The sequence below is a fragment of the Nicotiana tabacum genome, chromosome 1 (assembly GCF_000715075.1).
Source record: "Nicotiana tabacum cultivar K326 chromosome 1, ASM71507v2, whole genome shotgun sequence".
In the NCBI taxonomy this organism is placed as follows: domain Eukaryota; kingdom Viridiplantae; phylum Streptophyta; class Magnoliopsida; order Solanales; family Solanaceae; genus Nicotiana; species Nicotiana tabacum.
The window spans coordinates 50,753,813-50,773,938 of NC_134080.1; the positions used below are offsets into that span (position 1 = coordinate 50,753,813).

Consider the following 20,126-nt stretch of genomic DNA (forward strand, 5'->3'; position numbering starts at 1 on the left):
GAATACAATTCAAGTTCAGCAGCTAGGCACCCAAATGGAGAACGAATGGAACAAGCAATTCAGGTTCGAGTAATTAGGAGCCCGCCTGTAGAATAGAGGATATGCAGCAATAGTCAAAGAAAGATGTTTAAAGGTTCAGCAATCAGGTACCCGCCTAAAGGGGAGGGAAAACATTTCAAGAGTACAATTCGAGTCAACAGCAAAGGAACAACTGAGGGAAATACAAATCAACAAGGCAACAACAGTCACAAGACCAAGTTTGAAAATAAATCATTGTAAAGCATAGATTATAGCTTAGTCTAGCTTCTTCATTTTTGTCATGGTGTAATAAGGAGGTCAGTAAGCAGTATCAGCAGCAGCAGCAGTAACAGTGAAACCACAGCTCATGGTAGTCCCAGCTACCGAAACTTCCCGAACTACATTGACCTGATTCCTTTATAGCCAAGAATATGTAGGAAACCTTTGAAGCAGAGGTTCAGTCAAATCTTTCAAAAAATGCTTCCCATGGAGTGTTCAAACAGGCAAAAATTGCTCGTATCCGCTCACTTTATCTTTGCACAAAAACTCTTTGTGTTTTCGGGCAAAGAGGGGCAGCTGTGAGCACGTGATTTTTGCCTTATGAGAACACTCCCAAAAAATTCAAATAAAATAATTTTTCCGTTGCTTGCAATTTTGTGGATTGTCGTGGTGTTTTCTGTTATTGTTTGCATTTTCTGTGCATGTTTATTTGTTAAACTAATGAAAATACAAAAAATATGCCGCCTTTGCATCTAGGATTTAATTTTGCAATTAGGATTAGCCAAGTAAATATTTGTTTCAACAAAAAAAAAAAATGAAAAAAATCACAAAATAACGTACTTCGCATTTTGGTGTTTAATGTCAAAATTGTGTGATTTTCTTTTAATTTAGTATTTAGTTATTGGTGATAATAACTACTTAGAGTTAATTAATATTTATAGGATAATTTGGCCAAGGTTAAATTTAAGCTTGTATTTTATTTTAATTAGAAAGAAAATTGAAAAGAAAAAGAAATTAAGAAGAGGAAAATCTGGTTTGGTTCTCTGTTTGGTTCTCGTTGACGCCTAATCGTTCTGTTCTTTTCTTTGGGACCTGCATAACAGTGTGTAGAGGAGTGTAGAGGGTTTGAACTAAGTTTGGGATATCTATTTGTCTGAAAGAATTCAAATCCCAACTGTGTTTGAAATTAATTAGGAAGCCTTTAAAATAGCCTAAGAATTGTTTAATGAAAAGATGTATCTCACCTACTTAAGAAGTTGCTAGCACATGGTAGGATCAGTCTAGGGATTAAGTTAATAAAAAGGGGATCAGCAATGCAAAGGACACCCTGTTCAATACTTTTAAGAGTTGGAAAGAAAGACAACATGGGAGGAACATTTCAAAAGGCCGAAATAATACAATTGTAAAGGAAAAGAGGAGCTGGAAAGGGAGAGAGGCTGGAAGTTTAAAAGGAAGAAGAAAAAAAGAAGGGGGCGGAGAGAGCGGTATTCACTCGATATACACGCTGGATACACTGGATTTACAGGGGCAGAATTCATTTTTGGAGAGAGTAAAAAAGATAGAACCAAATTTTCTGAAATATTGAGATCGGAAGAACACCAGAGAGAGTTCAAAGCTAGAAAGAGAAAACAAAGAGAGATTTCTGGACTATTTTTCTTCTCCATTTTTACTGGTTTTCTCCGTGTTGCTGGGATTTCTGGATTGAGGTGTTGAAGCTACTGTGTTGGGCTTTCTGCTGCTGTATTTTGCTGTTTGCTGTTGCTGATTGCTTACCCCATTTTTCTGTTCTACATACCAGGTACATGTCCTGAAACTCGATGTATGTAAATATCCAGTTGAAAATGAATGAAGTGGAGGCCTATTGTTGTTGAAGTGGAGGCCTATTGTTGATTTACTGCTTTCATTATACTGTAATAACCGTACTGATGGACTGTTAATTATAAGTTTATGCATTTGAACCGTTAAGTGTGTGTTAGATATTTAGAAATGCATATGAGTTTAGTTGAGTATTCGTTGTAATAATTCCATGTTGGACTAACAGAATAGTTTCTATTAGTTTAGTTAATTTCCGGTTTTCCTAGATCTGTATAAATGGTATTTTCAAGCTGTGATTAATTAGGCTGTAGACTGTTAAAGTAGTGTGATACTTCTTCTGATCATGAGAGATTTATATTTAGTAGTGATGATGTGAGTTAATCTATAATTCTGAGTTTGAGTGGTTGTGTGTGAGTTCGAAATCAGAAAGTTAAAAGTAGATATGAGATATGTAATTCGTAAGGTTAATTTAGGCAATCCATTTTCGTCCAGCATCCTTAATTCTCGAGTTTCAATTCTCATATTTGGTCACGTTAGTGTTTAATCAAAATTCATGAGTCAACATTTTAATAAAAATGAGTCATAGTAGGGAATTTGAAATTTGAACTAGTATGCACCATGTTTGAAATTGTGATCCTAGGCAGTTTACGTGGGTCATGAAATCTGAAATCAGTTGCTTTCCAACTCATGTTTAATATTGCATTGAATTTATTTTACTGGCTAGTTAATTTTAATAGTAGATTCATCAGATTTGTGTTCTTAATTAAATTGAAATTCCACTTAGTGTAAAAGACAGAGCTTAATAGGCTAGTCCCTAAACGTTTGGGCCTCAGGATAATTGATGCACGGCCCAGGCCAGTTTTGACCCCTTTCTCATTTAGGCCTGGGCCAAGGTCTGTGTTGGCCGATTTTATGGTGTATATCTGGTTTTAAATTCCCTCTGCTGGGCTCACATCGGAGCCCAATGGTCGGATGTTGGTGCAAAAATATTACTTAGTTTGCATCAGTCCAGTAACAAATTAATTAGGGCCTTTCTTTTATTTTAGAGACAAATTAAGTAGAAAACTATAGATTGCTCTAGGTTTGCACTTTAAAATAATAAAACGGGATGAGCCTCACTAAACAAAACACATAAATTGCGGGGCCCTCGATAATTGTATATATTAAAAATACTTAGATTTCGGGACGAGCCGTTTAGCGAATTTCACGGCCTTCCCCAAAATAATAACGCGTTAGTCTCTTTAGGCGCGTATTTTAATAACATTACCTCCCTAAACTCGGGTGCACATTTATGTGACCCAAATCCAAATCCTAACGATGTTAAAGTATGTCCAAAAACCACAGGTGCATTTATGTGACGTGGTTCAAGACTTGTTTTAATGACGTTGCAATTTTCTTTAATAATGAATAAAAGCGGTTAAGGTAAAATTTACACATAGGTTCATAATTGTTAAAATCAGATAATTTAAGCCAAATATAACAATTGAGCGACCGTGCTAGAACCACGAAACTCGGGAATGCCTAACACCTTCTCCCGGGTTAACAGAATTCCTTACTCAGATTTCTGGTTCGCGGGCTGTAATACAGAGTCAATCTTTTCCTCGATTCGGGATTCAACTGGTGACTTGGGACACCATAAATCTCCCAAGTGGCAACTATAAATCTTTAATAATAAATTCCATTTCGATTGTCTTTTAATTGGAAAACTCCCCTATGCCCTTGCGGGTGTAGGTAAAAAGGAGGTGTGACAACATGTTTTCGCCATCAAGGGCTCAATTATTCTATGCGGACACAGTTCATTCGACCGTTTGGCCCGATACATCATTTTCCTATCGAGACCCTTTTTGGCGCATCTTGACTTCTTTGCGAAGGTGATCTTCAAGGGGATTCCCCCTAGTGTACAAGGTTGATTGAAGAGAAGCCTTGAATACTTGTTAAGTTCTCCTTAGGTAGCATATAGATGTTGCCTCATTAAAAACCTTTTCGGTAAAACCCGATCGAAGGAAAAGAGTGCAACGTATGCTTTGAAACTTATGGTCTTCAAGATGGACAACACTTCGACTGTTCTGATCGGACACCTGCACAAATGTTAGTGTATGATAAAATAAAAAGGAGACGGTTATACCTTAGTGGTGATGGCGCTTTGAGCCTCGACATGCTTCCATCATTTGTTCTAAGGATGCGACACTGTCCTTTGCTTGTTTTATTTGGGTGTAGCCGAGAATGTGTCTTATGATTGCTGCTTTACTGTTTGCTTATCCTTTGGCTCCTTCGATATTGATGCCGTCGATGCCGGTGCCACATCGTGCACTGCAAACATCTCCCTCGCTGGATGTTGTTCCCCGTACACAATTTTTATTCCGTCCTTCATCCGAAACTTCATCATTTGATGAAGGGTTGATGGTACTGCTCTCATGCAGTGTATCCACGGCCTTCCGAACAAGGCGTTGCACCTCATGTCTCCTTTGATGACATGAAACTTAACATTTTGGGTTGTGCCGGCCACGTTGACCGAGAGGGTGATTTCCAATTTCATTGTTTCGCTCGCCATGTTGAATCCGTTGAGGACTCTAGAGGCGAGCACGATCTGGTTGAGCAGTCTGAGCTACTCCACCACCCTCGACCTGATAATGTTGGCCAAGCTACCTGGATCCTCAAGCACACGCTTAATTTGAAATGTATTCACAAGAAAAGAAATTACCAAGGCATTGTTATGAGGTTTAGACAGGGTCTCGATGTCTTCGTCGCTAAATATGAGAGCATCTTCGGGTATGTAACCCCGAGTCCGTTTTTCCCTAGTGATGGATATTTTTGTTCGTTTGACAATGGGTTCTTGCGGGATGTCGATCCCTCCAACGATCATGTGGATGACATGTTGCGGCTCATCTATTTCATTTTTTTGGTTCGCCTCTCTTTCCCGGAACTGATTTTTGGCTCGGTCGATAAGGAATTCTCGAAGGTGTCCTTTACTGAGTAGCCGGGCTACTTCTTCTCTGAGATGCCTACAATCTTCGATCCTATGACTATGTGTGCCGTGAAATTCACACACTAAGTTGGGATTCCTCTACGACAGATCTAATAGTATAGATCTTGGCCACTGGTGTCTCTAATTTTACTAATGGCAGATACGATGTCTGAAATGTTAAAGTTGAAGTTGTATTCTGACAGGCAGGGTGCCTCCGTCAGTCCTGTTTGTCTGTCTAATATGGCTTTGCTCATGAGTCCCCGAGGATTTTAACCTTGATCTGTCCTTCGATCATTTCGGGGTATGTTACGCCTTGGGGTGTTTCTCCTATTTTTGGTGTATGGTTGGTACCTTTCTTTGTTTGGCTTTGGCTCCTTTGCCAGGAGTCTGCTTGGATATACCGAGCCCAAGGGGGCTCCCAGTTGGTCATCCTTGACCCTAATCTTCGACTGATATTAGTTGTGGACATCCGACCAAGTTACGATGGGGTATTCAACCAAATTCTGCTTTAGCTGCTTCGAAGCCACCGAGCTTCGTTCGTTCAAACCTTGGATGAAGGGCTATACTGCCTAGTCATCAAAGACTGGTGGTAATCCCATTCGCTCTATTTGAAAGCGAGATACGAACTCCCACAGCATCTTGTTTTCTCTTTGCTTGATTTTGAAGATGTCAGATTTCCTTGTAGCCACCTTGATGGCAATGGCATGCGCCTTTATGAAAGAATCTGCCAGCATGGCAAATGAGTCTATTGAATTTGGAGCTAAGTTGTGATACCACATCATGGCCCCTTTCGAAAGCATTTTTCCGAACTATTTTAGTAGGACAGTTTGATCTCGTCGTCCCTTAGATCGTTTCCCTTTACGGCACAAGTGTAAGCTATGACATGCTCGTTGGGGTCCGAGGTCCCATTGTACTTCAGGAGATGGGGCATTCTGAACTTCTTCGGGATGGGCTTCAGAGCCGCATTTGACGGGAATGGCTTTTGTACGAATTTCTTCGAATCATCACCCTTCAGGATCGGGGGTGCGCCTGAGATCTGGTCGACCCTTGAATTGTAGGTCTCTACCTTTTTATTGTTAGCTTCTATCATGTTTTCACCCGATTTAATCCTCTTTTGCGGTCCTCGAGCATCTTCATAATAGCAGGGTCGGTTGCTGACCTGTTGTTATTCGATCTCTCCGATACCTGTTCGGCTCGAGGAGCCGTCTCCGGTGCTGTTTTGCTTGGAGTTTTTTGGTGGCTTTGCAGTTGAGCAATTGCTAGCTGTTGTGCCTGTAACATTTCAAAAATAACGTGAAGGCTAACCTCTTGCTCCCCTCGCACTGGGATTTCCTAAGCATCTTGTTGGGCTTCTTGGCGTATGCTCTTATTGGTGTGGGAGCTTATGTCGATGTGTTGGGTGTTGCCCTAGACCACGTCCACGAGAATTGGTTCTGGTGCATTCTCAGGGTTTCGCGGTGGTACACCAATGCTTAGAACTGCTACACCATTCTCTCCATGGTCCTCAAGACCGTTGTTTTCATGTGCGTTTACTGAGGTAGACATTTTAACCTAAAATCAAAGATTCTTGAAAAAGAAAAAGTGTGAAAGATAACTTGTGTTATGCAGTAAACCAGCAAGAAAATAATCACTATTATTTTTATCCCCACGGTGGGCGCCAAACTGTTTACCTTGAAAATGGTAATGATAATTAGATTTGATTTTGTGGTTTTAAAAATACATAATTTATTTGTATGCTAGTTTTTAGTCATCAGATGCTAAATGTAAGACTAGGAAATGAGATAAAAACTTTGAAACCAGTATGTTTAAGCAAACCGAATGGTTGAGGATATGGGCCTCGAGCTGGCCTATACGGGGCCTCGAGGTCGAGCTTAGCGTTGAGTTGTGACCGGCCGATGAAGGACTAATAATTATAGGAGCTTTGATCTGAGCTCTTTATGATCAATAATGAGCAATAAATGAAGAGCAATTAATGGAACACAATAAATGCAAGCAATAAATGTAAATAATAGAATCAAGGAGAATGTGTTAGAGAGCAGGGAATGTTCTTGTATTGAATGTTGTGTGTGATATTCTCCTCCTTTACAAAATGACAAGGGTCCTCTTTATATATGAGAGGGAATTCCAACATAGTATAAATGCATTTATTACATAGATATATGGTTGGTATAGTCATTTAATACCACGGTACGGGCTTATACTAGCCTAATAGACTCGGTCAGCCTAAATCACGTGCCTTGGGAACTTCCCATTTTTCCATCACAACTACCGATCTGTACTTCCCCGAGGTCAAACGTTGATAACCTCTCGGGGTCAAACCTAGACCATTGTCTCGAGCCTTTGGAGGCGTGCCCACGAAGCGTCATAATGACTATAAAATTTTACCCTATGGATTTCACCGCATACACATACCCAAAATGATAAAGACACATACTCCAGTACTTATTGAATTATGTACAGTTATTTCAAATAAGTGGAGTGTGGCAACCAACCGTTGAAATGTACACCCTACTAGGGAGGGACGTCACCGGGTCTATCTGTACCTGTGAGCATGGACACAACACCCAAAAGAAAAGGATATCAGTACGAAAGATGTATTGATTATGTAACATTGATAATATATGTAAACCAAGAACATAACATAAGAGACATGAATACGCCACTCAACCTGAGCACCGAAAATAAGCCACTGGGGGCATGTACTGGAGTGATTATGAATCATGAATGTGTCCAAGTTTTGTAAAAGGTTAAGCCACTCACTAAGAATACACATTAGATATAATATAATATTATTTATCCACTATTTGGGACTTATCATCTCATGTCATTCCCGGCCTCATAGAGGACTTGGCAAAGGTTTTTGCTTTTACGGCCTCAAGAGGTCCCAGTTTGGGCTCAATAGGACTTGGCGTATTTGGCCTCGAAAGATCTCGGTAGTATCTCATAACACATCCTTCCGTACCTGGCCTCATGAAGGCCTCGATCATAACAGGCCACATGAGAGCTCGGTGAATAATTCACATCATGTCTCCTTATACCCAACTAATCAATGGCTGCACATTAGGTGCCGTATTCGGCCGCTTATAGAGCTCCTATGTGTGTGTGTGTAATGCAAGGTCGATTTCAAGAGATATGAAGATCAGAATCAGAATGAATTACATTTTATCACCTCAAAATATCATCCAGAAATATCTCAAATTGGAGAGAAAATGCCTCAGACAAAAAACATACAAGAACATGAACAACCTTGTCAAGAGAGGCCTTAAGCAATTCAGTGTTATCACAAATGGATGATTCAGAAAAAAGCGCTTACATAAAGACATGCCAAGGAGAAGAAGTGCCTTACATGTCTTGTTGAAGAACTAGTTACGCTTCCTGAATTCTCACACGTCTATGGCGATTATCTCCGCCTCCAGGGTATCTCCAAAATCAGTATAACAAGAAGACAATACAGTGATGATCACAAGATTCTTTATGCTAAATCCTACTATTTTCTCCTTGACTTAACCTTGAATCATTTAGAAGTTCGTAAAGGGCTTTGAGGCATTTTGGTTGGGCTGAAGCTGGCGATGAATTTTAAAATGAAAGAGAAGAAAGTTGTACCGCCTTTTTAGATCAAGTCTAGAAATCCCACCGTCCTAAGTGCCAAACTGGCCGCCCGCACCGACTCTGTGCCTAGTGGGGCAATTGGCGTAAATTGAGCATATGTAATCACTCTTTGTCCGTATGACGTGTTGCCGACCGATTGGTTGTGCCAAAACCTCATTGATATTCAACTTCATATGTGATGGAAAGTATGGGGTGTAACACTATAACTCAAAATTTTCGAGATAATGAATATCAAGTGAAATATTTTTCAATCATTAATAGCCGCCTAGTCATACATTTTAATCTATTTATCTATTGTGTGTTTCTTCTTGCTATTTATTAATATACCATACATATTTAACATAAATATGTAATTCGTTAGATAATTTTAACTATGTATTTATTATTTTTGTCACAATATGTAAAAAATATTGACGGAGCTCCATCATTTTCAACCAAATAATTTTCTTAGTCAAAATAGTGGAGTTTCAACTGTGTATCTTTTAGTTTCTTCTTTAACTGCAATAATATTTTATTTTAATTGTCTATTTATCTTTATCGGGCCAATTATATAGTGAAAAACTTGTTTAAAACATTACTCCCTCCGTTTCAATTTATGTGAACCCATTTGACCGGGCACAAAGTTTAAGTAAAAAGAGAAGACTTTTGAATTTTGTGGTAAAAAATGAGACACATATATTTTGTATGGCTATAATATGGAAACGGATGGAGTACTATTTTCAGCCAAATTTAAAAAATTTACTCAAAATAATATGGTTCCAATTATAAGGGTGTCTAAGGGACCAGATCCGCCCAATTTCGGACCAATTCGACCAGATAAGAGATTGGCACGGACCGTCCTGATTCTGTCACGACCCAAATCTCTCTCCATAAGATGTTGTGATGGAACCTAGTCTCTAAGACTAGGTAAGCCTAAGAGATGCGGAATAACTGAAATAATAGCAGAAATAACGGCTAAACCGTAAAAACAATAGGTATATATATGGATAAAGCTAGAAAACTGCCGCTTGACATATACAAGTAAAACCAAAAACTCTGAGTATAAACATATCCCAAAGACCTATAGTCGTAAGTCACAAGCTCTAAGGAACTGTTCTAACTGTCTCTATACATCAGTATCTAGGAAAAATAAAGAAGAAACAACATAAAAGGATTGAGGGGGACTCCGAGGTCTATGGACGCTGGCAGATATACCTTGAAGTCTCCACAGTAGCAATATGACTCTCTACTAATAGCGGTGCTGGTAGAAGGTACTGGGTCTGCACACAAAATATGTACAGAAGAGTAGCATGAGTACACCACAACAATACCTAATAAGTGCAAAACTTAACCTCGGTAGAGTGCTGGGATATAATAATTAAGGCATAAGATATAGTAATATAACGAAAGACTGAGAATTTAACAACGAGAAATACAGAAGAGGAAACTACACAACAAATAGGGATAAACAATAGGGGCACTCCTGAGGTACCGCCTTGTAGTCCCAAAAGTAAATACTCAACAGGGGATCTCCTGAGGTATTGCCTCGTAGTCCCAAAAGTAAATATGCAACGGGGGATCTCCCGATGAACTGCTTTCTAGTCCCAAAAGTAAATATGCAACAGGAGATCTCCCCAGGTACAACCTCGTAGTCCCATAAATAAATATGCAATGGGGATCTCCCGAGGTACCGCCTCGTAGTCCCAAAAGTAAACACACAGCTCGAAATCGATGGGAAAACAACAATTAACAGCAAGAAATCCTACAGTTTAAGACTAAATACAAATCAAGAAAAAAGTAGGAAATTCAAGTAAGTATGACACACAAATTTCAAATAAGTATTTAAGACACGTAGATATATGATATTAGACAAAATAAGATAACTACACATGCTGGGATCATTTAAGATATAACAAGTTACTGTTCAGTAAAAACCTAATTTTCAATAATTAGCCCGTGTACACACTCATCACCTCGCGTACACGACACTCACATATCATAGAATCATCATAACAGTACCAAATCCTAAGGGGAGTTCCCCCACACAAGATTTGGCAAGCCACTTACCTCAAGCCAAGCTCAATCAGTTAATAAGAATGCCTTTTCCTTGACTTTCCGACTCTGAATGGCCGAAATCTAGCCAAAAGCAATTACATACCATAAATATAACTATAAGAAACTAATCTAATTAATGAAATTAAGAATTTAGCAAGAAATTAGAAATTCACCCCAAAAAGTCGACCCATGCCCATGTCTCGGAATCGGGTAAAAGTCACAAATATGAATACCCATTCAACCACAAGTCCACCCATACCAAAATTACTCAAATTCGATACCAATATCTCAATGAAAACCCCTTCGGTTGAAAAACTTTCCAACTTTCCCCCCAAATTTCTCAACCCAAGTCCTTAATTAAATGATGAAATTAACGATGGATCAGTGGATATTAATCAAAAATAATTGTAGAATCCTTACCCAAATGTTTCCTCTAAAAAACCTTTGAAATTTCACCTTAATTCGAGCTCTCTAAGTCCCAAAATAAAAATGGGATAAAAACCCTCGATTTTGAAATTTAATCTACTGCCCAGGTCTTTTCTTTTTCGCAAACACAAAATGTACCTCACGTTTGTGAAGTCCAAAATTCTCAGCTACCAGATTCCCCTTCCCGAACGCGACCCCTCATACACAAATGCGGAGAATAATTTCCTTCATCTTCGCGAACGCATGGCCAACTTCGCGAACACGAAGAACAAACTTTGCTGGCCTCCTAGATACCCTTCGCGAATGCGAGACCTATCTCGTGAACGCGATGAAGGGAACCAACAATAGAACATCAATGATTTTCTGCAATTCCAACAAGTCCCGAAATGTTCCGAACATGATCCAAATCACACCCGAGCCCCCCAGAACCTTAACCAAACATACAAACAAGTCCTAAAACATCATATGGACTTAGCTGAGACTTCAAATCACATCAAACAATGCTAAAAACATGAATCGCATCCCAATTCAAGCTTAATGAACTTTAAAACCTTAAACTTCTACAACCGATGATGAAACTTATCAAATCACGTCCAATTGACCCCAAATTTTGCACACAAGTAACATTTGACATTACGGACCTACTCCCACTTTCGGAATCGAAATCCGACCCCGATATCAAAAAGTTTACTCCCGTTCAAACTTCCCAAAAATCCAACTTTTGCCATTTCAAGCCTAATTCAACTACGGACCTCCAATTCACAACTAGGATGCACTCTTAATTCCAAAATCACCCAACGGAGCTAACGGAACCGATAACACTCCATTCCGAAGTCGTCTTCACACAATTCCAACTATGGTCAAAATCCTAGAACTTAAGCTTCCATTTTAGGGACTAAGTGTCCCATTTCACTCCAATGCCTAAACCAAATCCTCTCGGCAGGTCACATAAGCATAAAATGAAACAGAGGAAACAGTAAATAGGGGATAGGGGATAATACTCTCAATACAACCAGCAGGGTCGTTACATCCTCCCTCTCTTAAAACAATCATTCATCCTCGAACGAACATAGAGACATACCTGAAGTGGTGAAAACATGAGGATAACAGCCGCACATATCATGCTCGGTCTCCCAAGTCACCTCTTCGACCGACTGACCCCTCCACTGAACCTTTACTGAAGCAATGTTCTTTGACCTCAACTTCTAAACCTGCCTGTCCAAAATGGCCACTGGCTCCTCAACGTAGGATAAGTCTTTGTCCAACTAGACTGAGCTGAAATCTAACACATGAGATGGATCGTTGTGGTACTTTCGGAGCATAGCAACATGGAACACTGGATGAACTCCTGCTAGGCTTGGAGGCAAGGCAAGATCATAAGCAACCTCCCCAACTTGCCGCAATACCTCAAACAGGTCAATAAAACTTGGGCTCAACTTGCCTTTCTTTCTGAACCTCATAACACCCTTCATGGGTGACACCCAAAGCAGGACCCACTTCTCAACTATGAATACAGCATCGCAAACCTTCCTATCTGCATAACTCTTATATCTGGACTCGTTGTACGAAGTCGATCCTGAATCACCTTAACCTTTTCCAAAGCATCCTAAACCAAGTTTGTACCCAATAGCCTAGCCTCGCCCGGCTCGAACCAACCCATTGGACACCAACACCGTCTACCATACAAAGCCTCATACGGGGGCTATCTGAATACTCGACTGATAACTATTGTTGTAGGAAAAATTCGCAAGTGGCAAGAACTGATCCCAAGAACCCCCAAACTCCATCACACATGCACGGAGCATATCCTCTAATATCTTAATAGTACATTCGGACTGCCCGTCCATCTGAGGGTGAAATGCTATGCTCTACCACTTTCTTAGTATTATCATTTGTAATATCATCACAGAGTATGTTATAAACTCTGTGATGATCATAGAATACTTGGTCCTTTCAAGTTCATATTTTTTACATGCTTGTTAGTAGGCGAGGTTTGCAAGCCTCAATAGGATTAGTAAGGTAAGGTTAGCCCGGTTTGTGTTATATGGGTAACAAGACCGGTGCTATTGTCCCCCTTATTTTTACTTTTCCTAATTGTTGTATTTTCCTTTTTTAATTAATAAAAAACTAGCCCTAGGCTCTTTCCTAGAGGATTGCTAAAAAAAAAAAAACTCAACCCTAGTACCCAACTGTTGTAGCTGTTAAAAAGAGGAGAAGAGAAGGCCTTGGTCCCTAAAAAGAATGCATTTGGAGCTACATCAGGAGGGAAGGAAGACAATGAAGAAGGAGAAGAACCTGGTAGATCAGGATACGACATGGATCAAGAATCAACTACCCAACACCTTATGAATGCTGCAAGGCAAGGTGACTTATCACCTACGCAAGTGGAAAAGGCAAAATCAGCAGCAAAAGGTAAGAAGAAGCAACAAAAAGATAATTTTGCAGCCCCAAAAGCTGGGGTGCACACAAGGAGAACACTAACTAAATCCAACAATCAGTGATGAATGCTCTCATTTGGAATATAAGGTCAGTCAACACATAACAGGACTTTGAAAGGTTGACAAAAATGCACAGGCAAAATCACTATGAATTTGTAGGATTAATGGAGCCAAAGCAACAAGCAAAAAAACTGGAAAGGTACAGAAATAAGATAGGACTTGCACAGGCAATTTCAAATGTTTCCAACAAGATCTGGGCTTTAATAGATGAGGTATTTGAGGTAACTGTTATGTACAATATGGTGCAACAATTAACACTACGATTGTTTCATACTAAATCGCATGTGGAGTTTGTCCTAACATTGATATATGCTAAATGTGATACAATTGAGAGGATAGAATTATGGGATTCATTATATGCAATGGCAAGGGATATGGATGCACGATGGCTTGTAGGAGGTGATTTCAATGTAATATGGGACGAAGAAGAGAAGTTTGGTGGGTTACCTGTGTTATTGAATGAAATTGATGATTTTCGACATTGCGTCAACACTTGCAATCTCTTCGACCTTGGATTTAAAGGCAGCATATTTACATGGTGGAATGGGAGAACAGAGGAAGACTGTATATTCAAAAGGCTAGACAGATGCTTGGCCAATGTTGAGTTCCAACAAACATTTCCAGGAATAGAGGTGCAACATTTGTCAAAGACTGGTTCTGATCATAGTCCAATGTATCTGAAGTGTGATATTGAGACTCCACCAATAAAAACGCCTTTTAAGTTCTTGAATTTTTGGGTGGAACATGCGACTTTTAAAGATGTGGTGAAAGAGAATTGGACAGCTGATTTCAGTGCAAATCCTTATATTCTTTTTAATCACAAGTTAAAAAAATTAAAGAAGGCCATTTCATGGTGGAGTAAGGCTACATTTGGAGATATTTTCCAAAAGATAGCAAGCATGGAGGAGGTAGTGATGGTTCATGAAGCAAAATTTGAAGCAAATCTTACAGGGATGAACAGGGAAAGGCTACAAAAGGTTCAGGCAGAATTGATCAAATGTCTTGCACTAGAGGAGAAATATTGGCAACAAAAGGCAGGCATGACTTGGTTCAAGGAAGGGGATAGGAACACTAAGTTCTTCCATGCACAAGTGAGAGGTAGGAGGAAGAGACTTCAGCTTAACAGAATTCAAAATAGTGGAGGAACCTGGATTGAAGAAGAACAAGAAATTGCAGAAGAGGCTATCAAATTCTACGAGGAACAGTTCACAGAAGCAGCTACTCCTTCATCATTTGATATCATAGAGCATGTTCCTAATCTGATTAACACTGAGCAGAATGCAGAATTGATTAAGCAGCCAACAAAAGAGGAGGTTAAAGTGGAAGTACTTGGACTTAATGGTGATAGTGCTGGGGGGCAGATGGTATGACAGGCAAATTCTATCATTCTTGTTGGGACATAATAGGGGATGACCTGTACGACATGGTGAGGGCTTTTTTCAATGGTCATGAGCTACCCAAGTGTGTAACACACACCAACCTAGTTCTGATACCAAAGAAAAAAGAAGTTATCACTTTTTCTGATTTAAGACCAATAAGCCTTAGTAATTTTTCAAATAAGGTTATATCAAGGGTGGTACATGAAAGGCTAGTGAAATTTCTCCCAAGTCTGATATCGGAGGAACAGTCAGGTTTTGTTAAGGGCAGGAATATAGTAGAAAACATCCTTCTAACTCAGGAGATAGTGACTGACATTAGGCTTAGAACTAAGGCTGGACCTAATGTCATCCTGAAGCTAGATATAACCAAAGTTTATGATAGATTATCTTGGCTATTCCTAACCAAGGTACTGAGAAAGATAGGATTCACAGAAAGGTTGATAGGGATTGTCTTTGGATTAGTTTCAAACAATTGGTATTCTATTCTAATCAATGGTCAAGCTCATGGGTTCTTTAAGTCCTCAAGGGGAGTAAAACAAGGTGATCATGTATCTCCAATTTTGTTTATCTTGGCAGTAGAAGCATTATCTAGGGGTCTCAATGCACTACATACTAACCTGTATTTTTGTGGATTTGGGATGCCAAAGTGGAGTCCAAAGATCAATCATTTGGTGTATGCAGATGACATGATTATTTTCTCATCCTCAGATGAAACATCTCTGATGCTGATTATGCAAGTGCTGAATGCATATGAAGTTGCATCTGGGCAGCTTGTTAACAAGACCAAATCAGCTGTGTACATGCATCATTTAACAGACATGGAAGTGGTCAGCAAGGTGGAAAGGATCACAGGCATTTATAGGAATGATTTTCCTATCATATATCTAGGTTGTCCTATATTTTATGCAAGGAGAAAGTTGGAATACTATCAACCCCTAATTACTAAGGTAATGGACAAACTACAATCATGGCAGGGTAAGTTATTATCAGTAGGGGGCAAGGCAGTTTTCATATCCCATGTACTGCAAAGCATGCCTATGCATCTATTATCAGCTGTAAACCCTCCAAATTATGTGATAAATAGGTTGCACAAATTGTTTGCTCAGTTTTTCTAGAGCAGCTCTGTAGGAGAAACTAGTAGGCATTGGGCTTCATGGAATACACTATGCATGCCAGTTGAGGAAGGAGGAATAGGTTTCAGGTCACTACATGATGTAGCAAAGGCATTATTCAGCAAGTTGTGGTGGAATTTCAGAACAAAACCAAGCCTATGGATCTCTTTCGTATGTCAGAAATACTGTATGAAATTGAATTCTATAAAGGGGTCTCACATTTGGAGAAAAATGTTGGAATGCAGAGATCTGATTGAACATCAAATCTTTTGGCAAACAAAAAGGTGATCCTCACTATTTTGGTTTGAAAACTGGATAGGTCTTGGGGCACTATATTTTTTAGTTCCTCAGGAATTTGGCATTGATGAAACTGTACATAATGTATATGATGTTACCTTAGATGGTGAGTGGGATGTGGACAGGCTATTTGAACTGCTTCCTGAAGATTTAGTAGTACATATTCTGGAGAAAATCAAACCACCTTCACCTCAGCAGGTTCTTGACATGCCTTGTTGGGTGCTGGAAACAAGAGGATATTTCAGTGTTAAGTCAGCATGAGATTATACGAGAAGAAGAGACGAACCAAGAACAGCTTATAGGATGATTTGGGTAAAGGGACTGCCTTTTAAAATAGCTTTTTTCATGTGAAAAGTGTGGAAAGCAAAGTTACCTTTAGATGATTTCATGAAAAGGGTAGGCTACTGCATGCCATCAAAATGTTAGTGTTGTGTACAACCTGACGAGGAATCTCTTCAGCACTTGTTTTTAGATCAGAAACTGCAAAGACAACTTGGAAGTATTTTCTATCGAGGGCAGGAATAGTTGTGGAGGGATTAACATTGCACCAAGCAATCACAAAATGTTGGACTGCAAATGTGTGCTTAAGGCTCAAACCAGTAATGCAAGCACTCCCATCATGTGTAGTCTGGGAACTCTGGAAAAGAAGAAATAGTATGAAGTATGGTGATGTTGTGACAACTAGCAGGGTGATTTATCAAGTTTCATTAAATCTGCAGGCATTGGTGAAAGTGAGAAAGCCTGGGATGGACATGGTACCTCACAAATGGCAAGATCTATTAGCTATGATGGAAAATTTCACTCCTAAACTTAAAGTTACCAAAGTCACGTGGGAATTTCCAAGTGCAGGATGGCTAAAAGTTAATACGGATGGTGCATCGAGGGGAAATCCAGGCAGGAGCTCAATAGGTTTTTGTATAAGAAATGAAAATGGTGACATAGTCAAGTCAGTAGGGAAGGAGATTAAGGAGACAACAAACACAGTAGCTGAAGCGAAGGCCATGGAAGAAGAACTAAGGTTCTGCAGATTTCAACAATACTCTCATGTATGGTTTCAAACTGACTCAATGTTATTAAAAAAGATAATGGATGGGATCTGGAAACCACCATGGATCATATCTGAGCAGGTAGAGGAAATGATGCAACTAATGAATGGGGGCAATTACACAGTTACTCATATTCATGGGGAGGGCAACAAGCTGGCAGATCACTTGGCTAATTATGCTTTAGATCATGGGGAAATAGAATGCCAACAATTCTGGCATCTAGATGCATAAGGAACGAGGTTAGTTAATGAAGATAAGCTGCAATGTCCAAGTCTAAGGGTGAAGGTGGACAGGAGATAAGAAACAAAGAGAAAAGGAAGAGCAGGAGGCATGTCAACTTAATCGACCAATATATTCAAATCCTAAGGGAAGAGGATTTAATGGTTGGTATTTCTAACTATCTTTTCTCTCGTGTAGGTGCCACTACGAGTATATTATCCTATGCTTTCAAAAAGCCAAGAATTAAAACGCATATATGGGCCATGACTTGGGAATGTCTTGTTTTCCATCAAGACAAAAGAAACGACAAAGGCAGGCACGCCTGGAGTTTTAATTTAATACAAATGCATGGGATCGAGGAGTCATCGTTAGAAGCAAAACTCGAGCTTTTCTGTAAGCACGCGTCCAGCAGCTTGATAGAATATGAAGGCATGCGCATTGGGATAACACCAATGGGTGTAATCTTCGACAAAACCAAAAGCTGGCGCAAATAATTGGACCACTCTTGCTGCATACATCAAAAAGAAAAGGCGTTGGGATTCCACATTCAAACGATTTTTTATTGGCAGAAGAGTGCAACTGTTACTTTTGGATTTCTTTATTACTGGCAAGTGCATAGGCTATTCACGCCTGGCTACATGCCAAGAAAAAAGGTCCAGATGGAATCTTTGGGATATTATTGACCGAATGCTTTCAAACATTGCATGTGGAGCTTTGCATGAAAAGCTGGACATATGCTTTTTCAAATTGACAGCATGCTTCAACAAATGGAACGAGGATATACAATCTTAAACGGACAAACTAGAAAAAATAAGGCACACCTGGAATGCACATAACAAAATATTTTGGAAACATGGATAACTAAAGAAAGGGACAATGCATAGGAATCATTGTAGGCATGTGCATTACTTTGGGTGCAAATGCCAAGGACCTTGGACCCCTCAATAGTGTGGGAATCTCAAGGGGACATCACATGATCACGTGCTACAGTACCAGATGGCTACAGTAACCGTATGTTACAGTAACCATATGCTACAGTAACCATATGCTACAGTAACCATATGCTACAGTGTCGTATGCTACAGTATCGTATGCTACAGTACTGAGCTACCAAATTGGTGGAGTCTACGTGAAGTTGCTGAAAAGGGGCTATTTACGCAAATCAAATTTCACATTGGAACTGGGACACTTTGGACTGGAGATACAACGTCGACATGGACTCACTTGGGCTGTTTTTACAATTACAAAGTTTTAGTAGGCATAATGTGATATCAATTTGAGTATTATGCTCAATTTTGATAGTACGTTACATTAGAGTGCAAAGTCTATTTCCTTTCATTGAAGGAAAACAATGACAATTTCCTAATTGTTGTATTTTTCTTTTCTGTTATTAATAAAAAAGCTAGCCCTAGGCGCTTGCCTAGCGGATTGAAAAAAAAAACTCATGTTGTACGGACCTTTAGAATCGCAATGTAAATTACATACCCTGGTAAGATATGATAGATACCGACACGCCATGAAGTCTTACAATCTCATGGATATAGACTCGAGCCAACTGCTCAGAAGAATAAGTAGTCATCACAAAAATGAATGAGCCGGCTTGGTCAACCTATCCACAATCACCCAAACTGCATCATACTTATGTTGAGCCCGTGGAAGCCTAAAAATGAGATCCATAGTGATCCGCTCCTATTTCCACTACAGAATCTCTAGTTTCTGAAGCAATCACCTGGCCGCTGATGCTCATACTTCATCTGCTAGAAATTTAGACTCCGAGATACATACTCTACTATGTCCTTCTTCATTCTCCTCCACCAATAATGCTGCCTCAAGTCCTGATACAGCTTCGCGACACCCTAATGAATCGAGTACCGCGAACTGTGAGCCTCCTAGAGAATCAACTCATGCAAACCATCTATATTGGGCACACATAGCCTGCCGTGCATGCTCAATGAACTATCATCTCCAATGGTAACCTCTTGAGCATCACCGTGTTGAACCATGTCCTTAAGGACAAACATATGAGGGTCATCATACTGACGTTTCCTGATACGATCATAAAGAGAAGACTGAGAGTCCATATAAGCCAAAACTCGACTCGGATCAGTAGTATCCAATCTAACAAACTATTTGGCCAAGGCCTGAACATCCAATGCCAATGGCCTCTCAGCCGCTGGTAGATATGCTATGCTCCCCAAACTCTCCACCCTGCGACTTAAGGCATCGACCACCATATTGGCCTTCCCGGGATGGTATTGAGTAGTGATATCATAGTCCTTAAGTAGCTCTAACCTCCCACGCAGACGCAAGTTAAGATCCTTCTGTTAGAATAGATGTTGCAGACTTTGGTGATCGGTGTAGATCTCACAAGGGACACCGTACAAATAGTGCCGCCAAATCTTTAAGGCATGAACAATAGATGCTAACTCAAGGTCATGGTCAAGATAATTCTTTTCATGTACCTTCAACTGTCTAGACGCATAGGCAATCACCCTACTATCATGCATCAATACCGCGCCGAGACCAATCCACGATACATCATAATATACAGTATAAGACCCCGAAAATATAGGAAATACCAATACTATGGCCGTAGTCAAAGGTGTCTTGAGCTTTTGAAAGATCTCCTCACACTCCTTTGTCCACCTGAACAGAGCACCCTTCTAGGTTAGCCTGGTCATAGGTGTTGCGATAGATGAGAAATCCTC

At 39.8% G+C, this 20,126-nt stretch overlaps 2 protein-coding genes and 1 long non-coding RNA gene across 3 annotated transcripts; 2 read left to right on the forward strand and 1 right to left on the reverse strand.

The window, feature by feature from the left end:
* Window positions 1-6,785: 6,785 nt before the first annotated feature.
* LOC107788746 (uncharacterized) lies at window positions 6,786-8,610 on the reverse strand. Its single transcript, XR_001648683.2, has 2 exons — window positions 8,145-8,610; window positions 6,786-7,341 (listed from the first exon to the last, which is right to left on the reverse strand). It is a non-coding gene; the product is annotated as an uncharacterized LOC107788746 (long non-coding RNA).
* A 4,823-nt stretch (window positions 8,611-13,433) lies between these two features.
* Window positions 13,434-14,735, forward strand: LOC142162691 (uncharacterized). The gene has a single exon (XM_075219220.1). The coding sequence runs from the start codon at window positions 13,434-13,436 to the stop codon at window positions 14,733-14,735; it is 1,302 nt and encodes a 433-aa protein (XP_075075321.1).
* A 2,020-nt stretch (window positions 14,736-16,755) lies between these two features.
* On the forward strand, window positions 16,756-17,430 carry LOC142162694 (uncharacterized). Its single transcript, XM_075219229.1, has one exon. The coding sequence runs from the start codon at window positions 16,756-16,758 to the stop codon at window positions 17,428-17,430; it is 675 nt and encodes a 224-aa protein (XP_075075330.1).
* Window positions 17,431-20,126: the final 2,696 nt, after the last annotated feature.

Excerpts from the sequence above, each read along its gene's own strand:
- LOC142162694 (XM_075219229.1), top strand. The coding sequence starts at position 16,756 with ATGCAAGCACTCCCATCATGTGTAGTCTGGGAACTCTGGAAAAGAAGA.
- LOC142162691 (XM_075219220.1), top strand. The coding sequence starts at position 13,434 with ATGCACAGGCAAAATCACTATGAATTTGTAGGATTAATGGAGCCAAAG.